The sequence below is a fragment of the Nerophis ophidion genome, linkage group LG05 (genome assembly GCF_033978795.1).
Source record: "Nerophis ophidion isolate RoL-2023_Sa linkage group LG05, RoL_Noph_v1.0, whole genome shotgun sequence".
NCBI lineage: Eukaryota > Metazoa > Chordata > Actinopteri > Syngnathiformes > Syngnathidae > Nerophis > Nerophis ophidion.
This window is the reverse complement of record NC_084615.1, coordinates 60928193-60951633: the sequence shown is the minus strand read 5'-3', so window position 1 is coordinate 60951633 and position 23441 is coordinate 60928193. Positions and strand designations below refer to the sequence as shown.

At 42.1% G+C, this 23441-nt stretch overlaps 1 protein-coding gene across 3 annotated transcripts in view; it reads right to left on the bottom strand.

The window, feature by feature from the left end:
* LOC133553455 (protein phosphatase 3 catalytic subunit alpha-like) overlaps positions 1-23441 on the bottom strand; it is a 93235-nt gene that overhangs the window by 36307 nt on the left and 33487 nt on the right. For all 3 annotated transcript variants that reach the window (XM_061901673.1, XM_061901672.1, XM_061901671.1), the window contains exons 2-3: positions 17447-17647; positions 8888-9012 (exon numbers count right to left, since the gene is read on the bottom strand). In XM_061901673.1, coding sequence (XP_061757657.1) covers positions 8888-9012; positions 17447-17615 — 294 coding nt within the window. In that variant the 5' untranslated portion in view covers positions 17616-17647. The remainder of the gene's footprint in view (positions 1-8887; positions 9013-17446; positions 17648-23441) is intronic.

Below are 23441 nucleotides of genomic sequence, written 5' to 3'. Positions count from 1 at the left end.
GAGGTCCCAAGAAGGTAAAAAATACAAAAGTGTGTGTGTGTGTGTGTGTGTGTGTGTGTGTGTGTGTGTGTGTGTGTGTGTGTGTGTGTGTGTGTGTGCGTGTGTGTGTGTGTGTGTGTGTTTGTGTGTGTGTGCGTGTGTGTGTATTCATTAAATAAACCGTCACTAAAATTTAAGTGCAAAGGAAAATACAGCTTCACCACTTTAGTCATCATTCTATAATTTTGGGGCTACAGAAACTTTCATCCATCCATTTTCTACCGCTTATTCCCTTTGGGATTGCGGGGGGCGCTGGTGCCTATCTTTTCTTTTTAACAACTTCAGCTCCAGAATTCTTCTGTTAGTTTGAGATTGTCATTACTGCCACAAGTGGTAAAAAAGTGTAAGTGTATTACAACTGAATACTACTGCAGCCCATACAGATCACAGTTACAAAACGCATATATTTTGGCGGCCCTCTAAATCAGTGGTCCCCAACCTTTTTGTAGCTGCGGACCGGTTAACGCTTGATAATTTGTCCCGCGGCCTGACGACGGGGGGTGGGGTTGGGGGGGACGTTTTTTATTTATTTATTTTATTTTATTTTCTTTGTCATGAAAAAGGGAGGTTTTTGGGGTTGGTGCACTAATTGTAAGTGTATCTTGTGTTTTTTATGTTGATTTAATAAAAAAATTAATAAATAAATACAAAAATTCTTCTGCGGCCCGGTACCATTCGAGCCGCGGCCCGGTGGTTGGGGACCACTGCTCTAAATGGCTGGTGGTTAAGAAACACTGGTATAGACTACAGAAAGAAACGTTCATATATGTGATAAATGATGATCGTAATGCATCGAGTGATTTTATGTCACTGGAATCCGATCATATTGGTGGCCCTGTCAGGTCACATGCGTTGGCGTCATGTTTGATTTCACCCGCTGCAGATGTCATCTATGTTCTTAAAAACAAAACGAGCCAACTTCAAATGTAATAATAGCATGAGGCTATTGTGGTTAGAAATAACTGAAGTTATTGTGCATGCCTAGAGTAACGTTATTGCACAAGAACACACTGTGTGCACAATACAGCCAACAACAACTGCCTCGTGGAAACAGACATGAAAACAATTTGAAGGAGGTTACACAATGTGATGTCTAGTGAATACGACATACTCCCATGAATTATTAATATTGTACACACACAAAAAGAGAACTATTTACATGGGAGTTGGCGGAAGGGTATGTAGAATGCTTTTACACTATAAAACTACTGAAAGTGTACTGCGTTGATATTGTACTATTCACTTGTTTTTGTGGAGCCTGGGACGGATTAAGGTTACATTAGAACAGATTTCTTCCACGGGAGGTGAGCGACCCTAAGAGTATCCCTAGAAGTATTGCAGAGTGGTCATTTAAGGTTGGTTATTTAAACCAATGGTCCCCAACCACCAGTCCAGGGAGCGGTACCGGCCCGTGATGCGATTTAAACCAGGGCCCACAGAAACATCAAATAATGTATAAACAACCGACTTAACTTTAACCTGTCTGACTGGACACCCAACTAAGCTTGTTCATATATGTATAATAATAAAACACCTGATAGGAAGTTGTCATTTGTTATATCTTTGTTACATTGGACAATGCACATTAATCAGCATATAAAATGTAAATACGCTAAACTGTAGCCAAATTCTAATTTCTTTCCTACTGACGATACCTTGCAGGTTTAAAATAAAAACATGAATAAATAATTGTATTTTTACATAATTTTATATTTATGTTAGTATTTATGATAGCGAGCAATTGGCGCTTTAGTTACCAGCTATAGTGATTAGCAGGACTATATTGTATATCTTAGTAATGCAAAATAACAGCATACCTTTAGAACTAGTTTATACAGATGTATAAGTAGGACTCAAATGCCTAAGTTTTTTCCACTATGGGTCAAATACTGAAAAGTTTAGGCATGCGGGGAGCATTTTAAATTTTTAGGAAACAAAATCATAAAAACAAAATCAATTATCCATCCATCCATCTATCCATTTTCTACCTCTTTTCCCTCTCGGGGTGGCGGGTGTTGCTGGAGCCAATTCTGCCTTCATTGGGACGGTAGGCGGCGTACACCCTGGACAAGTCGCCACCTCATCACAGGGTCAACACAGATAGACAGACAACACTCGCATTCACACACTAGGGCCCATTTAGTGTTGCCAATCAACCTATCCCCAGGTGCGTGTTTTTGGAGGTGGGATGAAGCCGGAGTACCCGAAAGGAACCCACGCAGTCACGGGGAGAACATGCAAACTCCATACAGAAAGATCCCGAGCCCAGGATTGAACACAGGACCATATATGTATATATATATATATATATATATATATATATATATATATATATATATATACACAAACCCCGTTTCCGTATGAGTTGGGAAACTGTCTTAGTTGTAAATATAAACGGAATGCAATGATTTGCAAATCATTTTCAACCCATATTCAGTTGAATATGCTACAAAGACAATATTTGATGTTCAAACTGATAAACTTTATTTTTTTATTTTTTTGCAAATAACTTTAGAATTTGATGCCAGCAATACGTAACAAAGAAGTTGGGAAAGGTGGCAATAAATACTTATAAAGTTGAGGAATGCTCATCAAACACTTATATGGAACATCCCACAGGTGTGCAGGCTAATTGGGAACAGTTGGGTGCCATGATTGGGTATAAAAGCAGTTTCCATGAAATTCTAAGTAATTCACAAACAAGGATGGGGTGAGGGTCACCACTTTGTAACCAATTGTCGAACAGTTTTAGAACAACATTTCTCAACGAGCTATTGCAAGAAATTTAGGGATTTTACCATCTACGGTCCGTAAAATAAAAAGTTCAGAGAATCTGGAGAAATCACTGCACGTAAGCGATGATAATACGGACTTTTGATCCCTCAGGCTGTACTGCATCAAAAACTGACATCAGTGTGTAAAGGATATCACCACATGGGCTCAGGAACACTTCATAAAACCACTGTCAGTAACTAAAGTTGGTTGCTACATCTGTAAGTGCAAGTTAAAACTTTACTATGCAAAACCAAACCCATTTATTAACAATATCCTGAAACGCCGCCGGCTTGGCTGGGCCTGAGCTCACCTAAGATGGACTGATGCAAAGTGGAAAGGTGTTCTGTGGTCTGACGAGTCCAAATTTCAAATTATATTTGGAAACAGAGGACGTGGTGTCCTCCAGAACAAAGAGGAAAATAACCATTCGGATTGTTATAGGTGCAAAGTTCAAAAGCCAGCATCTGTGATGGTATGGGTGTGTATTAGTGCCCAAGGCATGGGTAACTTACACATCTGTGAAGGCACCATTAATGCTGAAAGGTCCATACAGGTTTTGGAGCAAAATATGTTGTCATCCAAGCACCCTTATCATGGATGCCCCTGCTTATTTCAGCAAGACAAGTGTTACAACAGCGTGGCTTCGTAAAAAAAGAGTGTGGGTACTTTCCTGCCCAGCCTGCAGTACAGACCTGTCTCCCATGGAAAATGTGTGGCGCATTTTGAAGCGTAAAATACGACAGCGGAGACCCAGGACTGTTGAACGACTGAAGCTCTAAATAAAACAAAAATGGGAAAGAATTCCACTTTCAAAACTTCAACAATTAGTTTCCTCAGTTCCCAAACGTTTATTGAGTGTTGTTAAAAGAAAAGGTGATGTAACACAGTGGTGAACATGCCCTTTCCCAACTACTTTGGCACGTGTCGCAGTCATGAAATTCTAAGTTAATTATTATTTGCAAAAAAAGATTAAGTTTATGAGTTTGAACATCAATTATCTTGTCTATGAAGTGCATTCAATTGAATATGGGTTGAAAAGGATTTGCAAATCATTGTACTTCGTTTATATTTACATCTAACACAACTTCCCAACTCATATGGAAACGGGGTTTGTGTGTATATGTGTATATGTGTATATATATATATATATGTATATATATTTAAAGACATAACTTTGTGTCATGTTTCTGTTGTAGGTTACAACATGTATTATTATTATATCAAAGCTGTTAGTATCAAAATGTAAGCGTTTTCTCATTAATTACATCTTTTTGCTCACATTTTTACTTTTGTTGGTTTAATTTTTGTTCGACAAAATGCTGTTGGCCAACAAAACTCGAGCTCCCGGCCACAAATGGTCCCTGGGCCCCACCTTGGACACCCCTTGGACATCATTTTGGGAGTCTTTGGCCTCGAGAATGTTGAAAACCACAGTAATCCCATGTTCACGTCCTCTGTTCAATCCAAGCTACTCACAAAAAGCTAGACACCCCCGGGCGGAACACTAGCACAAAGCCATAACGCATGTCCACCTACGCAGACCAACCCAACCTCACCTTCCCTCACCTACTAAATGCACTCACCTAAATGCACGCCCTCCACAATCCGCCGCCCTCCAACTAGGAGCTGGATGGGAAATCTCACAAGGGTTTCTTAATCATGAATATGACAATAACCAGTCCAAGTCGGTTACACGCTGCGAGCATTATCAAGTATAAAAATGGTATATTGAAACATGAAATCGACAGTAATCAACAGTAAGAAACTTGTTTCTGCCTCTCTTCTAACTCCCTTAAATGTGCAAGACGACCCAAGGGATAAAAGTAAGAACATTTTGAACTCATCAGTTCATATAATTAGAAATTTTTAGGAGGGGGCTAGAGCTTTATACATGCAATAAATGTTGTCTCATCACCTGCGTGTCAAGGAATACAGCACAAGCTCAGAGGTGAATTTGCCTCCAGACGAAAGTGAAAGTGAACGTGAGGCGAAGAAAATGTTGGAGGAAGCAATTCTGAGTCTGTTCAACAAATTGAAAGACGGATTCAGTGGTTTTGGTGCGCACAGGGAGGAGGATGAAGATAGCGATCAATGACTTTTCTGGTAGGCTGCTGTACACAGCCAACACTGACAGTGAATGAACACAATATTACCTGCTTTAATGTGTACACCTGGAGCCTATAAACACTTGGGCCCAATATAAGTATGGTTATGGTTATGGTTTGAATTTATTTCGAACATGCATTCAATTACAATATTATTTATTTATTTATACATTTATTTACAGACAGACATAGTTTTGTAAATTCATCATTGTTTTTTTTTGTTAATATTAGAGTCCGTTCTGCAAAAAAGGTCATCCCGAGAAGCACACTGCTTATGGACAGGGACCCACAGTTAAAACATCCATAATCATATAATATATAAAATACAATACAATACATTTAAAAATCTACCCACCAAATACCCATATACAATTTCATTTGTAAATAAAAAAGGAATCTTTATATCCACCAAATCAGTCTCAATATCCTATTATTCAAATTTGATTATAAGGTTGCATCTTGAGGATTTGCGATAATCTTATCAGACATACAGAGGTCAAGACCACAATTATGCAACAAATGTAAATTCCTCAACCATAAAGGGTGTGTTAAAATTACTAAGCATAACATTGCAATAGATTTAGCTTAAAACGCTTTTTAAAAATGTCTAAAGAATTTGATTCTTTTAAAGAGCTATCAATCTCATTCCAGATCATCGGGCCTCTACTGGCTATACAAAGGCTTATACAGTATAGATGATGATGTTTCCCTTTTAATAAAGGTTTACTTCTAATGTTATATCAATGATACGTCCCAATTTCCGTTTTCTCCCTTCAACATGTTCGAAAAAGGAATAGGAAGAAGCAGTTTATTTAATCCAACCCCTTTTCCATTACATAGCAAATGCTGACACATTTGTTCACTTCTTGTTCTCAATTTCTTCACAATTTACTCCATAAATAATAAAATAAAGAAATAAATACTGATGTAAGTTGTACTTCATATAATGAGATGAATAAGTTATCAGTATGTTCAAATATAAACATATAAAATAAAATGCACAAACAAATTTAGTGGGTACAGTTTATATTGATGTGCGCTCTATAGTCCAGAAATTAAGGAATTCTAATATTTAATCCTTTGATTGCTGTATTTTATATGTGTGTGTGCAGTGTTACAGTGTTAGGGACTTAGGTACTAGTTACAACTACATTACCAAGCTACATGACATGTGTGACACAGTTTTCAGAGTAAAGTTGTGCGGACCACTGTAAACTAAAACCACAATTGACAGTAGCCACATGCACATGGACAGCATTTATTTAATCTGATCATCATTCGAATTAGAATGTTGCTGTACATGGAGCCTGAAAAAAATGACCTAATGATGACATGCATCACACCTTAAATTGGAATACTTTATTTTGACATGCGCAGAACATAACATAAACAGAAAGGTGTGTTACTATTCATACAATGGTGCCATCTTTTGGATGAGTTTTCTCACTGCAGATGCTGACGAGGCAGTGACTCACACTGTAAACAAACATGGCTTTGTGCATTTCTGCTTGTTCGATGTTATCACTAGGGTTGCCTTGAAAAACGGAATTGTCCCTTATCAATCTGTAATGGGTAACACTTTGTCCCGTATTACCGTGTAAATCGACACAGTCTTTGTAAAGTCAATGGAATCATTGCATGACAAGGCGCTTTTATATTGTTTTTCACGGTAAAGCAGCAGTCCTTTCCCTGCTCTGGGACCAATAAGCTGACAGCACCCTCGCACATGACCATTACAAAACAGAATTCGGCTCATCTCATTGGTTGAGGCACTGGCATGTGCGACGAAGGGACCGGAAGTAAACAGACAAGAACACAAAAGCATGGCTCACAAGGGTGACGCGGAGACCGATGCTATGCATACGAGTGACAACCTCAATCAGCTTTCTCCTCCCAGGAACAGAACGAAAAAGCTGCAGAAATACAAATTTGATTGGTTAAAGGGAAATATGTTGCAACACTAACAACCAACTAGAAGTCAAGCGGAATATTATTTTCTTTAAGCGTTATAGCTACTTCCTTTTGATATTTTTTCAAATTGTGCAGTATACTCAAGTTTTCAGCAATTTTTTTGCCGTAGCCTATTCTAATTACTTCAAAATATGCATTTATTTAAATGTAGGTTTGAGTCAAATAGTATCGTTTCACAAAAAAATGCCAAACCAACCACGACGCTGATAGGGGTGAAGACGATAAGTTGGACCGGTGTTTTAAGAAAATGTGCTACCTGTAAAATTTGCTACCCATCGCTACTCCGCATGTGCATGTATGCCCATCAACGCTAAAGGTTTCCTCGGAACAAAATAACCATAGCAATTAAGGTAAGAAAGGTTGCTATATTGTGGATTTTTTTTAGTATTATTTTACATACCAGGAAAAAAAAAACAAAAGAAAGTATGAACCTTGATTAACCTGGTTATTTGTCTATATCAGTTTTCAACCAAGTACCACCTCAGAAAACACTTGGTTCACCAAGTACAACCATAAAGATCAACATTAAAATACAGTAACTTTATTTATCAAGTATATTGTAAAATTAAACATAGTTGGAACCGTAACACTGTGTTCGAATACAGGAAACCAAAACTGTTACATTACAAAATATTTAATTAAGTGACTATTTTGCGTATCACTTTTGGTACCCGTACCACAGTCTGAGAATCCCTGGTCTGTACGGTATGGTGACAGAATGAATATCAAGTATCTTGACAAGCTCATATATGAATAATAATGAAAACTACAAAAAAAAACTTCTTCCAGCACCTATTTAGGAAATGTTTTTAATCTTTATCCAAATCCGTGCATTGGTTATGTTGAAAACTCTCAAATTACACAACTGGTTGCATTTTTTTTTTTATAAAGCAGCACATTTTTTTGGAACACAGGCCGTGCTAACAAGGTGTTCCTTATTTTATTTTTACAACTATTTATTTATAATTTTTCCATCTGTTCACTACTTTTGTTTTACCTCTCTTTTTGAAATGGAGTTGTTCTGTGTTTTTTGTGTAGTGAATATGTACAGATTGCGGTGCATCTTTATGTTACAACATTCAGTGTATGTCTTTGAGGCTAGAAGTTAACACTTAAAATAGCTGTAGTCGTGAATAAAAAAGCTTCTTAAGACAACAATTGGATGCCTTTTTTTTGTTGTTACATCGACACATGACACTCCAGACCATACTTTTGTTTTTTTTATTCTCATTTTAAAGCAACAAACTGAACCGTATGTAACGCTACTTCTGTACATGTTGAATGGGGGGAAACAGAAGCAAGACAACAGCTTCATTCCGAGACTATTATATTTAGTCCCAGCTCCACCCCCAAAGTATATGTGAAATCAAAGACATGCGCAGTAAGGATAATTATAACCTGAATTTTGAAAGGTGTGTTTTCATAAACCACCTGTCTCGATTGGAAATACATTTTGATCCAAAAGTGTGTGACTTGGTCAAAATATTCCGAATTTTTTATTTACATGAAGCATGTTTATCTGTGTTGGCCCTGCGATGAGGTGGCGACTTGTCCAGGTTGTACCCCGCTTTCCGCCCGATTGTAGCTGAGATAAGCACCAGTGCATGGATAGATGGATGGATGTTTATTCCGGTTAGGATTTTAATCTCATTACATGTGTCCATGTGCACAAAGATATTGTCAATCAAAACTGTGCAAATAAGTGTAGCTCAGAGTATGAGAAACCAGAATATGAGAAATCTATGTAGCACTTTGCTTCACTGTAACCATGGTGGGAGACAAGCAAATACTGGTGTGTTGTTTCCTTTAATGGTAATAAGCTTACAAGGGTATGCAGAGGTATATTTACAAATATTTTATAGACAAATTATACTCCTTCTATTCACGATGGAGAGTGAAGCACTGGTGTAATTTCCTTAACAGCTGTTGTATTGTAGCGCATGTATTAAATAACAGGTGTGTATCCAGCTAGTGCTGGAAAATAAATCCACTCTTACCTCAATACTGAAATAGCCTCTGTCCACATAGTCCCCTAGAAAGAGGTAGCGCGTGTTGGCAGGGGAGCCTCCCACTTCAAACAACTTCATCAGGTCAAAGAACTGTCCGTGGATGTCTCCACACACTGGGAATGACACACACGCACGACAATAAGCCACTTTGACACATTACAGTACATATCTGGAGAAATACAGGCTTTGCTTGTGGTCAGATTTAGAAGCAAGAACAGTTTTCTGGAATGTGCCCGAATGCAGCTGAGATACGCTCCAGTACCCCCCGCTAACCCCGAAAGGGACAAGCGGTAAAAATGGATGCATAGATGGACGCCTGAGAATATTCTCGTTCATCCAGGTTTATGTATGGAGTTGAATAGATCGCTCTTGGACTGTTCAGGTTGTTTTAGAGAAAGCTGTCCTATCTACTGATTAACATTAATTGATGAGAGGGGAATCATCTTCTAAGGCACCGTTTACACTAAGGTTATCCAGGGTAAATCCCACCTAACCTTATCCTTGTCCACACACAACAATGCCCCCGTTTAAGACCCCCTTCCTCCCTCCGTCTGCCGGCGCAACGCGACTTAATAGGCATGCGAGGAAAATGCCCACGTCATAGTCATCTCCAGTGTTGCTTTGTGTGCAGGTTCTTGAATTTATCTTATCTGAACAATATCCAGTGTTGTGGTATTTCAATTAACTGGAATCCAGTGTGCTATTGTAGTGAATCACACCTGAGCCATCATGAAGTAATGTATTCTTTATTAGACACATCATCAATGTGATAAAGAACATTTTACAAGAATCAAAGTAGGTAACTAGATATCTGGTCAGGACTCTCCTCACTGTTTTGCCATCACCTTCATTGTCCATTTGTTTTTGGTGACTTTATATACTCTGGACCTAGATGCTGAGTCCGCGACATACATGGCGGACAATAATTGATACAGTCTGCTTTGCCAGTCCAAAACCATTCGCCGTTTTCTGTAGTTAGTCTTCCCTTGACGGCCAGGTACTACCTTTTTTATCACATCCCCGAGAGCTCGCATTCTCATTGACTCTCCTTCGACAAATGGACAAAGTTTTTTCGCTAAGTAGACTCACAGCTGACCTCGCCATTGGAAAGTTCTCTTGCCATCTGAGATGTGTTGAATCCCAAATAGCTGCAAACGCTTTCCTTTAAGGTATTCATGTGTGATTCGCACAAGCGTCTGTACATGTAGAAGAATGAGAAACACGGCATGTCTGGATGACGCGACTTCATATTTCTAGAGGTTAGCGCCGAATTACGAAACCGGTTTATTATGAAGCTTGCTGTGGCGTGTTCTTTCTGACGTCACTTCCTGTGTGGGGCGCGGTCTTTCTGGTGTCACTTCCTCTCCGAACTCACTTTGTAAACGATCAATGAGTCCATACAAAGCTAAGAGCCGGAGATTCAAGAAATACACGGCGCACTTACCCGTGTAAAAAATTTGTCTGAGTAGGGGGACCTTAAACGCTGTTCAAATGTGGCTGAAACGGGGCTTAGGATAAATAATTATTCGTTTAAAGGGTTAAACGACTTCGTGTAAACATGTCCTAAGACCACCCGAACAGTCCAGGAATTTTCTAAAAGGCAGCATTTTATTTTTGCCTCCACGGTATCACTCTACACTACAGTTTGTGTCTGCAGGTGGAGATCAATATTTCTCTGTTTGAAGCAGTAGGTTGGGGAAAAAAAACAACAGTTTCTATTGGACCCTTTCCCCATCTGCCTTTCTGTCTTCTGTTGTCCCCATGGAGCTGTACTTGTGAAAGACGAGCAATGTTCCTACACTGGAACATCCCACACAGATTCATCTCACCACTTAGATTTGCATAAACACACACACACACACACACACACACACACACACACACGCACACAGTAAGTATTGGATGAGTCTGGGTCTGATTGCCTTCACGTCTCAGAAAAATGCTTTCCATTCTGCTCTCCATCGATCTCCATCTATCCCCAGCTACCACCTTCCATATTCTCCTTGCATCAGACCATTTCCCTGTCAAGGAAATACATGCAGGCATTACCCAAGCCAGCAGCCGCTAATGTGAGGCGTGTAACAGCCAATTGGGTCTCTCAGCTCAGTGTAGTTCTTATAAAAAAGGGTGGCAGATTCTTCAGGTAGAATAACAAAATCAACGAATGGAGTCTGATTAACACTGTAAATGATTAGGGCTTTTCCCCCCTCTACTGACTTGTTTTTAATTGATTGTGTGATAATCAACCTATTGGTAGAACATCATCTACAACCCCGTTTCCATATGAGTTGGGAAATTGTGTTAGATGTAAATATAAACGCAATACAATGATTTGCAAATAATTTTCAACCCATATTCAGTTGAATGTACTACAAAGACAACATATTGATGTTCAAACTGATAAAAAAATGTTTTTGCAAGTAATCATTAACTTTAGAATTTGATGCCAGCAACACGTGACAAAGAAGTTGGAAAAGGTGGCAATAAATACTGATTAAGTTGAGGAATGCTCATCAAACACTTATTTGGAACATCCCACAGGTGTGCAGGCTAATTGTGAACAGGTGGGTGTCATGATTGGGTATAAAAACAGCTTTCCAAAAAATGCTCAGTCTTTCACAAGAAAGGATGGGGCGAGGTACACTCCTTTGTCCACAACTGTGTGAGCAAATAGTCAAACAGTTTAAGAACAACGTTTCTCAAAGTGCAATTGCAAAAAAAATAGGGATTTCAACATTTACGGTCCATAATATCATCAAAAGGTTCAGAGAATCTGGAGAAATGTTGGCCGGAAACCAACATTGAATGACCGTGGCCTTCGATCCCTCAGACGGCACTGTATCAAAAACCGACATCAATCTCTAAAGGATATCACCACATGGGCTCAGAAACACTTCAGAAAACCACTGTCACTAAATACAGTTGGTCGCTACATCTGTAAGTGCAAGTTAAAGCTCTACTATGCAAAGCAAAAGCCATTTATCAACAACATTCAGAAACGCTGCCGGCTTCTGTGGACCTGAGATAATCTAAGATGGACTGATGCAAAGTGGAAAAGTGTTCTGTGGTCTGACGAGTCCACATTTCAAATTGTTTTTGGAAATATTCGACATTGTGTCATCCGGACCAAAGGGGAAGCGAACCAAAGTTCAAAAGCCAGCATATGTGATGGTATGGGGGTGCATTAGTGCCCAAGGCATGGGTAACTTACGCATCTGTGAAGACACCATTAATGCTGAAAGGTACATACAGGTTTTGGAACAACATATGCTGCCATCTAAGCGCCGTCTTTTTAATGGACGCCCCTGCTTATTTCAGCAAGACAATGCCAAGCCATATTCAGCATGTGTTACAACAGCATGGCTTCGGAAAAAAAGAGTGCAGGTACTTTCCTGGCCCGCCTGCAGTCCAGACCTGTCTCCAATCGAAAATGTGTGGCGCATTATGAAGCGTAAAATACGACATAAAACAAGAATAGGAAAGAATTCCACTTTCAAAGCTTCAACAATAATTTTCCTCAGTTCCCAAACGTTTATTGAGTGTTGTTAAAAGAAAAGGTGATGTAACACAGTGGTGAACATGCCCTTTCCCAACTACTTTGGCACGTTTTGCAGCCATGAAATTCTAAAATTAATGATTATTTGCAAAAAAAAAAAAAAATGTTTATCAGTTTGAACATCAAATATGATGTCATTGTAGCATTCTCTACTGAATACGGGTTGAAAATGATTCGTAAATCATTGTATTCCGTTTATATTTACATCTAACACTATTTCCCAACTCATATGGAAACGGGGTTTGTACCATGCAATATAATATCTTTGTACTAGTAAGCTCAGTGTTTCCCACCTAGGCCTTCAGTGAGCTCCGACTTCAATGATTACCTCTCAAAATACCATTATTTATGTCACCACATGACCATTGCTGGAGAAATATTATACGGGAACACATTTACACCCTACTGGACAGTGAATCACATCGACAGTATACAAAACGGGTTATTTTATGGGGCATTTAAAAATCAATTGAAACGCATCAGCAATTAAAACACATACCGTAAATTTCTCTGCTTGGCTTATACAACTTCCGGTCAATAAAGTTTGATTCAAAGTAAACACTTCTCAAAGATATATTAACTGTCCTGACCACATGATAGCGACAAATATACACGCGACCCCAAAAGGGAATAAGCGGTAGAAATGGATGGAAATATACATGTAACAATGTTAATTAAATGACAAGCATGATACACTTTAACAACAGGAGTTTACAACTTTCAGTTGTAACTAAAGATGTCTGATAATGGCTTTTTTGCCCATAGTCGATATTCCGATATTGTCCAACTCTTAATTACTGATTCCGATATCAACCGATACCGATATATACAGTTGTAGAATTAACACATTATTATGCATAATTTTGTTGGGATGCCCTGCTGGATGCATTAAACAATGTAACAAGGTTTTCCAAAATAAATCAACTCAAGTTATGGAAAAAATGCCAACATGGCACTGCCATATTTATTATTGGAGTCACAAAGTGCATTATTTTTTTTTAACACGCCTCAAAACAGCAGCTTGGAATTTGGGACATGCTCTCACTGGGATGCATTAGGAGGTTGAGGTGGGCGGGGTTGAGATGTGGGAGCGGGGGGGGTGTTTATTGTAGCGTTCCGGAATAGTTATTGCTGCAAGGGCTTCTGGGTGTTTCTTCTGTCGTGTTTATGTTTTGTTACGTTGCGGATGTTTTCCCGAAATGTTTTTGTCATTCTTGTTTGGTGTTGGTTCACAGTGTGGCGCATATTTGTAACAGTGTTAAAGTTGTTTATACGGCCATCCTCAGTGTGACCTGTATGGCTGTTGATCAAGTATGCGTTGCGTTCACTTGTGTGGGTAAAAAGCCATAGATATCATGTGATTGGGCCGGCACGCAAAGGCAGTGCCTTTAAGGTTTCTTGGCGCTCTGTACTCCTCCCTATGTCCGTGAATACAGCAACGTTTTAAAGAGTCATCATTTTTACTTTTTGAAACCAATACAGATAATTTCCAATATTACATTTTAAAGCATTTATCTGCCGATAATATAGGCAGTCCGATATTATCGGACATCCCTAGTTGTAACAGAACAGCTACTGTCAACAACTTGTGATCTGATTGGCTATCACAACTGTCTCTCAACTCTTTGTGTTCTCAAATTCATCTGCTAACGGTCCCGATGACGTATCCAATCACAGGATGCATAAATATCACATTGAAGGTGAGACCATCTAGAAGGCCTTACTGACAACAATTCATGATCTGATTGGGTATCGCAACTGTCTATCACCTGTATGTGTCCGTTCACTTACAAACTAAACCTAAAAACAACAGCGCTGGTAGGAGCATAATATGACATGAAGAGAATATGAATAATTTTTGATATTTAGGGAAGGTAAATAAAAATGTGTTTTTATCTTTAATCTCTAATCATGACCACTATTTGTAGTTATAGCAGACCAGCAGAGAAGGTCTTGCTGGCCCTGACGGCACACCACTGGGTAAGCTACAGTATTTGGTTGGTGGCAAGGTGCTGGAAGCAGAACTAGGTAATACAATGGCGAGTTTGGAGCAATCTATTGAGTTAAAACTGCCGTTTTTAGGATGGAAATATAAAACTATTTTAATATCTTTGATGTAAAAAAATAAATGTTTTTTGACTGGTTAATAATGTTAAGGCTGCACAATTAATCATTTTAATTACAACCACAATTTTGGCTGCCACAATTAAACGAGGACCGGTGACCATCTGGGATATTAACATTTAAAAAGCAAGCTGTGCTACATATTAAATTAAAGACTTTCACAGCGGGCTGTCTTGAAGCCCCGTTAAGGGGCGACCGCCCACCCCAGAGGCCACTGTGCATGGGCACAGGGTTCCCATTACCACGCCGACCACGTTTCTGGTCGGCATTAACAAACTTCTCCTGGGCTGCTGAGGCCTCGTTTGAGTTCCATGGAGTCGAACTCCGCATGCGTTAAAGACCGCACTGCTGTAATTTAATGGCGACAGGTGTGAACGCCTGTGCAACACATCGCTCTGTTTGTCTCCTTGGAGTCGCACTAGCAGGATTAACCGCTAACCATCGTGCTGAGTAGAGTCTGGAGACACTTCTTAGTCGCATTTCTCGCCGGTTTGGTGGTGCAGTGTTACTCGCAGCTGTGTCCCAGCGTTTCACGTGATTGTACTCACGTGAAAGAGTCCTTCAAAAGGGACGCACGCTCAGGGAGACAATTACATTTCCATATTCCTTGTTACACACATGCAGGACTTGCATGACTTCCAGGAGGGTGCCTGTCTTGTCAGAACACTGGTTCAAGTTTGAGAGCAAGCTGCAATAAAGGTGTCGTCTATTTACAGTGCAACACCGCTAACTAACAATTGGGGCTTTAGTAGTTTCCTAGCTATTAGAGGCGCTATAAAATATTTGAATATTTTAGTATTACACAATAACTATAATATAGCTTTATATATATATATATATATATATTTTTTTTTTTTTTTTTTTTTTTTTTACATATATATATATATATATATACATATATATATATATATAAAACTATAATAATAATAAGTGTACCTGCTCGGTGGCCTTGTGATTAGAGTGTCCGCCCTGAGACTGGTAGGTCGTGAGTTCAAACCAAGTCATACCAAAGACTATAAAAATGGAACCCATTGCCTGCTTGGCACTCAGCCTCATGGGTTGGAATTGGGGGTTAAATCACCAAAATAATTCCTTAGCCTGGCCACCGCTGCTGCTCACTGCTCCCCTCACCTCTCAGGGGTTGAACATGGGGATGGGTCAAATGCAGTGGATGATTTCACCACACCTAGTGTGTGTGTGTGTGTGACTATCTTTGGGACTTTAACTTTAACAAAGTACGTTTAGTACCAGTTTATTGACAATTGTATACAGGACATATAAGAAGGGGATCCCCGCTCCAGCTCTACATTACTTTGGGGACCTTTGGCCTGGAAAACATTGAAGACCCCTGCATTAATGTAAAGTTGGGGTGATCAATCTAGATCAGGGGTAGGGAACCTGTGGCTCTAGAGCCGGATGTGGCTCTTATGATGACTGCATCTGGCTCTCAGATAAATCTGAGCTGACTTTGCTTAACATGATGAGTAATGAATAATTCCACGTGTAATCAGTGTTAAAAATAACATTCAAAATATAAAACAATCTCATGCATTTTTAATCCATCCATCTGTTTTCTACCGCACCTGTTCAAGAGGTTGCGTTAATGGTAAGAAGTTATTCATTTATTATTGGTTAGTGTGGGGCCTGCCCTCCTGGGGGTTCCTCAGACCACCAAGCATCGACATGAGAGCCTGTTTCAGGGTTACATTAGTGTTTTATTTTTTAATAAGTCTCTCAGTTGCTTTCCAGCAATTGTCTTTTTCTCTTTCGTTCTCGCTCGCACTCTGGCTCCAGCCCCAACCCCGTCTCTCCTCCTGGCTGCTGCTTATAACAGAGCGACGGGTGATTAGATAACAAGGCCCAGGTGGACCATCTACGCACCTGTCGCTGATTTTGAGGCCGGTCCTGGCACACCCCAGTTCGCTGCAGGCCCGCAGGCCACGACCACTCCACAGTTAGCTTCAGAATAACAATGTTATTACAAAGAATAAGAGACCTGTTATACTCTAGGAATGTTGGTGTTACTTAAAAATGCACGTATTTAGTTGTGTTCAGTGTTTAAAAAAATATTGTATGGCTCTTACGGAAATACATTTGAAAATATTTGGGTTTTTTGCTCTCACAGCCAAAAAGGTTTCCGACCCCTGATCTAGATATTCATACTATCAATACCTACTGTAGTATTAGTATATAAATGGTACTAGAGTAATAAAATGGATATTTTTTTTTGTTATTGTTTTTATTACAAAAATTATTTTGGTTGTTTTTGTTATTGGAGCAGTATAGCTCGGTTGGTAGAGTGGCCGTGCCAGCAACTTGAGGGTTCCAGGTTCGATCCCTGCTTCTGCCATCCTTGGGCAAGACCCTTTACCCACCTGCTTCCAATGCCACCCACACTGGTTTAAGTATAACTTAGATATTGGGTTGCACTATGTAAAATCGCTTTGAGTCACTAGAGAAAAGCGCTACATAAATATAATTCACTTCACTTCATTGTTAACAAACTCCAACACAAACCAAAATGATTTAAATTGGAGTATATAGTAATTTTCTTTTGATTGTGTTTAGTTATTGGGGAACTAACCACTTTATTTTAAAACTTCCAACACTTTATTTTGTCTAAAAATTTAACATTCGATTCCACAAATTGAATACGTGATCTGATTTACCTCAATACTAACACTTTCTAAATATAATAAGATGAGCTTTGTGTTAATTATAGTTACTTGCTAAAAAAAAAACATTTTCAGTTCTATTATCTGTTGCCAAAGTATCGGCTTGGGACTCAAAATCGGACTTGATTTGAGGGCCAAAGTGATTGGATCAGGATGGAACGCCAAAAGCGTTGCTTGGGACATCCTTCCTACCTGTGACTGGCGCCTCAATGTCCAACATGGTGCGTTCCTGGCGCAGGATGGCAGCGCCCTCATCAATGATGCGCAAGGCCACCGCTTCATCCAAGCGGCCCTCCTTGGTGAGGTGCGCTTTTAACAGGTCTACCCTCGGCCGGCCCTCGGCGTCGAACACCTCCTTCATGGTGAGCCGGTGGGCCAAGGGGAAGGGGACCGCTGCGGAGGGGAGATTGAGAGTTTAAATTTCAATGGCTGAAAATGAAGAATGAACTCATGTAGAGAGAATGAGGGAAGCAGAACATGATTAATTGATGTTTCCTTCAAGAAAAAAAACCTTGCCTTCAAACATTATAAGCCCTCTCCATTCAGAGCTGCAGGCTTTGACTCTGTGTGTGAGTTATGGAGGTTACAGCGTGTTGTAATAAAGCAGGGGCTGCAACATTTATCAGGGTTGCCTGCCTCTGTTTTGCAGTAATGTCTTTCTTACATAATGAAGGCCCTCAGGGCACCGCTGGAGAGGGGGGGAGGGCTTGACTAACGAGGGGGGAAGATACGGCGAGGGTGCACAGCTGCATGTGAGGAGTCGCATACAAGCAAGACACGTTGGGCACACCGTGGACTTGAAAATCGGGGGTAAGAAACAAAACAAGTATGTGTGGGTGGTACCCACACATGTGAGATCATTAAAGGTATTGTTACACACAATCCACTGAGTCTCTTCCGGCCCCACCAGTGCTAACACAGATAATGGCCTAGATCATATGCTAAAAGTAGGCCTGGCTCTCACTCCATCTCTTTCTCTCTATCTCTCTTTCTCTCTCTCTCTCTCTCTCTCTCTCTCTCTCTCTCTCTCTCTGCACACCCACTCACACACACATACATTGCCACTCTGCCACTTTGTCTCTGTTTTGCACCCCTCTTGCCCTGTCTGTGTTTATTCCTCCCTCTTTACTATTTTCGTGTCTCTATCCTGCTGACGCTGCGAACAAGCCACACCTCCTCTGTGAGTATCAGGCTAATGTCCGTCGTAATATTTCAATGTGAAAGTCACACTCGATTTTAGCTCCATAGCCAGTTTAGCCACAGATCCAGACAACTAACAAAGTAAAGAAATAACCCCTGAAACTGGTCAAAATACCGTACTTTCCGGGCTATACAGCGCACGCTTGTGCGCACGCAAGCTTTTTAGCCCCACAGGGCTATTTGGTTTCTGAATATCATAACTCTAACAAAATAAATAGACCAACATCTAATGTCGACCACACAGTACGCTGGTTCTCAGGAATATGCAAAAGAGGAATCATTTTGAATGGAGAAGTCCGCCCTGCGGTCCTTAGCTTTCTGTAAATGTGCCCCCAAAAACTACTTCCAGATTTAAGAGGTACCGATATGCCCTTTTCAGGGGCTTAGTGATGTTTGGACAACTGACATTTGAAAATCTAAGTGACATTTTTCATAATCAGATGCTAATCCTTTGTAGTAAATGACTTTCATTGCAGTCCACCCTCAGTGTTGCGATCTGCTGCTCAGATCTTCACGTGTTTGTTTTTTCATTCTCAGTCTGACCCGTTTATTTCCTGTTTTTGTCCATCACTATGGTTACACATCAGTCCACCTGTTAGTCTCGCCCCGCACACCTGCTACTAATTTTCACCCTCCTATTTAAGCTCACCTTTTCTGTTTACTCATTCTCGGATCCTAATTTGCCCACGCGCATCAGTGACGACTCTCATCATTTCGTATGTATTTTCTCGCTAGCTCTCACGCCAGGCCACTTTATTGTCTAGCTTTCAGGCTAAATGTTTTGTTTAATCTTTTGTGTCCTCGTACCAAGTTTTAGTTTTCCTTGTTTTATCCTAGCTTTCACGCTAGCGTCTTTTGTTTACTTTTTCTCTTTACACCAGTATTTTTGTTCATAGACTTTTGTTATTAAATACCCTTTATCTTACCTATGCTGTGTTCTGCTTCGACGCATCCACGGGAAAACCACACCGGCATTACCATGCCGAAGAAGAGTCTTCACAGTAGGATCCGAGCATTAAAAAGTTTTTCCGCGTCTGGCAACCACGAGGAGACCTTCGACGAAGGCACATGGAGGGTATTCCGAGCGATGGAGGCTGAAACTCTCCGATGCAATCCAGACGAAAGCATGATGTGGGACCTGGAGGGAAAACTGGTTCCGATCGATGCTTCCGGGAGCGGTGAGTTTCCCTCCCGCAGGGCTCGCGCTCGTCCGCGTAGGCGGAAGCCGCGAAGTATGGCTTCGTCGGGCGACAGTGACTTGCCCACTCCATGTCTCCCTCCTCACGAACACAGCAACCTACAGTCAGCACACAAAACCCCTACACCATTGTTTGGGGACCCAATAACACACTTTGCTAACAGTTTTACCGACTGGGCAAATTCCCAACTTGTGTCCCGCGCAGATGACGTCATTTCGTCGACGCCCCCCGGTAACGCAAACCCGTCTTCCGATGATGACGTCATCAACAAGGAATTTTTTGGGGAAGATTCGTTTTCTCAGCCATTTTCAAATGACAATAACATTAATAATAAGATACAAAAGTATCAGGATATTTTTTCTTATTATTCTAGTCAACCTCAGTCACCTAGTTTTTCTTCTAACCCACCGTTTAAACCTCATTCTCTGCCCAAGTCCAAGGTTTTTTCTCCCTTTTCAAAGGGACACTCTGGACAATATAGAGGGGAGGGGTCTGCCCGCCTCCAAACCTCCCACCACCCTCCCTTATGGTCAGTCCCTGACCACAGGGAACGGGTCTGGGATTCCCGTCTGGAGGGGGGGGCTACGGCCTATAGCTGTGTTGCGGAGGTAGGGCAGACGCTACCTCTTCTTAAAACTGCTAAACAAAAACCTCCATGTAGGCCACCTTTACCTGTTTTTCGGCCCGCTAAACGCTTAGCTCCTCCTAGTAGACCTCCTCCACCTGTGTTTCCCCAGGCCAAGTCTCAAGGGCCTTGTAGACCTCCTCCACCTGTTTTTCCCCCGGCCAAATCTCAACGGCCTTGTAGACCTCCTCCACCTGTGTTTCCCCCGGCCAAGTCTCAAGGGCCAAGTAGACCACCACCGGTGTTTACCCCTGTTATACCACTACGGCCTCCTAGACCTCCACCGGTGTTCTCCCCGGTCAAGTCACGCCCTCTTAGACCTCCTCCACCTGTGTTCCGTCTGTGCCCTAGTTCTAGTTTTAGTCACAGTCTCTCTCAGAGTTCGAGTCCCAGCCTTCTTCGTAGCCCATGCTCTAGTCCTACTCGTAGACCGACTTGTAGACTGAGTCGTAGTCCAAGTCCTGGTCCGAGTTTCCGTTCTGATTCTAGTTGTAGTCCTAGTCTTTCTCGTAGTCGTCGTAGTCCTAGTTCCACTCGTAGACTGATCCGTAGTCCGAGTCCGGTCCCGAGTCTTGTTTCTTGCCTTTGTAATATTAGTACTGATTCCCCTCGTGGTCTTAGTCCGAACCCTAGTCCTTACCCAAGTTCTTGTCCGAGCCCCAGTGTTACTGTAAGTCCTAGTCTTTGTCCTAGTCCTTGCCCGAGCACCAGTTTGATTGTTAGTCCCAGTCCTTGCCCAAGCCCTAGTTTGACCGTTTGTCCTAGTTCTTGCCCAAGCCCTGGTATGACTGTAAGTCCTGGTCGTTGCCCAAGCCCTTCTCAAAGCACTAGTGTGATTGTAAGTCCTGGTCCTCTCTCAAGTCCTTGCCCGAGTCCTAGTGTTTGTCTTATCACTCATCATAGTCCTAGTCCTGCTCACAGCCAGTCCCCTAGTTCTCCTCGGCAGACCCCTGTGCCTGCTCCTCGGCTGAAGCCGACTCCTGCTCCTCGGCTGAAGCCGACTCCTGCTCCTCGGCTGAAGCCGACTCCTGCTCCTCGGCTGAAGCCGACTCCTGCTCCTCGGCTGAAGCCGACACCTGCTCCTCGGCTGAAGCCGACACCTGCTCCTCGGCTGAAGCCGACACCTGCTCCTCGGCTGAAGCCGACACCTGCTCCCAGTCTGGTTCTCACACCAGCACATGACTCTGACCTGGTTTTCACGCCAGAAAATGTTTCTAGCCTTGTTCTCACGCCAGTTTCAGACTCTAAACTGGTTCTCACGCCAGCACAAACTCCAAGGCTGGAGCCCACTCCGGTACCAGCACCACGACAGGTACCGGTGCCAGCTCCGCGCCGCCAAGCACCGCCGACGACGGGGCTGGAGCCCACACCAGCGTCGACGACGGGGCTGGAGCCCACACCAGCGTCGACGACGGGGCTGGAACCCACACCGACGACTACGCCTGCATTCACGTCGATGACGACTCCTGCGGCTCCCAGGCCGCCTCCGACGACTCCTGCGGCTCCCAGGCCGCCTCCGACGACTCCTGCGGCTCCCAGGCCGCCTCCGACGACTCCTGCGGCTCCCAGGCCGCCTCCGACGACTCCTGCGGCTCCCAGGCCGCCTCCGACGCCTTCTTCGGCTGCAGCACCCGCATCATCCTCGCCAGCTGCACTCGGGCCTGCTGGGATTTCGGTGCTGAGGCGTCCACCACGTCGACCACGGGCGTGGCCTCTGCGAGGTCATCCTCCTCGCCAGATACTCCCTCCTCCATGTCGGCCACGGATGTGGCCGTGCCCGGGTCGTCCGCCTCGCCGGGCACCTCATCCTGCGAGGCGGCCACTAATGTGGCCTTTTCGAGGTCGCCCGCCCAAAACTTTTTCGGCAGCAGCGTTCCACCCGCCGCCGCCACATGATGTGTCCTCGGTGGATTCGGGGACATGCGATCTGGCGACCCTCCACCGTGGCCTCCCTCCGCCCTCCCTTCGTTTGTGAACTTTCTGGTTTTGGGGAGGGGGTTCAAGTTTTTGTTTGTTTTTTAAGACATCTGGTATCTGTCTTTTGTTGGGGGGGAATACTGTTGCGATCTGCTGCTCAGATCTTCACGTGTTTGTTTTTTCATTCTCAGTCTGACCCGTTTATTTCCTGTTTTTGTCCATCACTATGGTTACACATCAGTCCACCTGTTAGTCTCGCCCCGCACACCTGCTACTAATGTTCACCCTCCTATTTAAGCTCACCTTTTCTGTTTACTCATTCTCGGATCCTAATTTGCCCACGCGCATCAGTGACGACTCTCATCATTTCGTATGTATTTTCTCGCTAGCTCTCACGCCAGGCCACTTTATTGTCTAGCTTTCAGGCTAAATGTTTTGTTTAATCTTTTGTGTCCTCGTACCAAGTTTTAGTTTTCCTTGTTTTATCCTAGCTTTCACGCTAGCGTCTTTTGTTTACTTTTTCTCTTTACACCAGTATTTTTGTTCATAGACTTTTGTTATTAAATACCCTTTATCTTACCTATGCTGTGTTCTGCTTCGACGCATCCACGGGAAAACCACACCGGCATTACCATGCCGAAGAAGAGTCTTCACACTCAGCTTGTCTTCAGTAAGTGAAAAAAGCAATCAGCCTTTTAATCCACATGGCCTGCCTTGGTTTTCCTAGAATCAACATGTCCAAAGGGCCAATAGTAAGCCAGAACAGCTTCTTCAAGTTAAAGAACTCGCTGAAGATTTTCAATGACTTAGATGGAACAAATTAAACAAAGAAGAAATACATTCTTTCTAGAGGATGGAGTATGGCAAGATGACCTTAGCCTGCTGAAACCAGGAAAAGTCTGAGCAAATGATCCTTTACACGTGCCACTATGTGCCTGCAAGCAATTTGTTGCAGGCAAGCCATGCCCAACACGTTTAGAAGTTTTTGTCATTCTCTGAAGTTTTTCGAGGGAAGGATACTTTTGCTGATCACAGGTTGGGAATTGTGGCAGCAGCCGTCCTGCCACGTGTGGTTAAAGCTTTACCACTTCGACCCCTACTTAGCATCAATTAAGCTCATAGATTAATTTTTGTCTTAGAGCTCTCCTGCAACTGGAACTAAGACAAAAACAAAACATGTCCCAAAGTAATGTGTGGTCTGTTGACAAACTGTAGAAAACAGAATGGACAGAAGCGTTAGTGATGG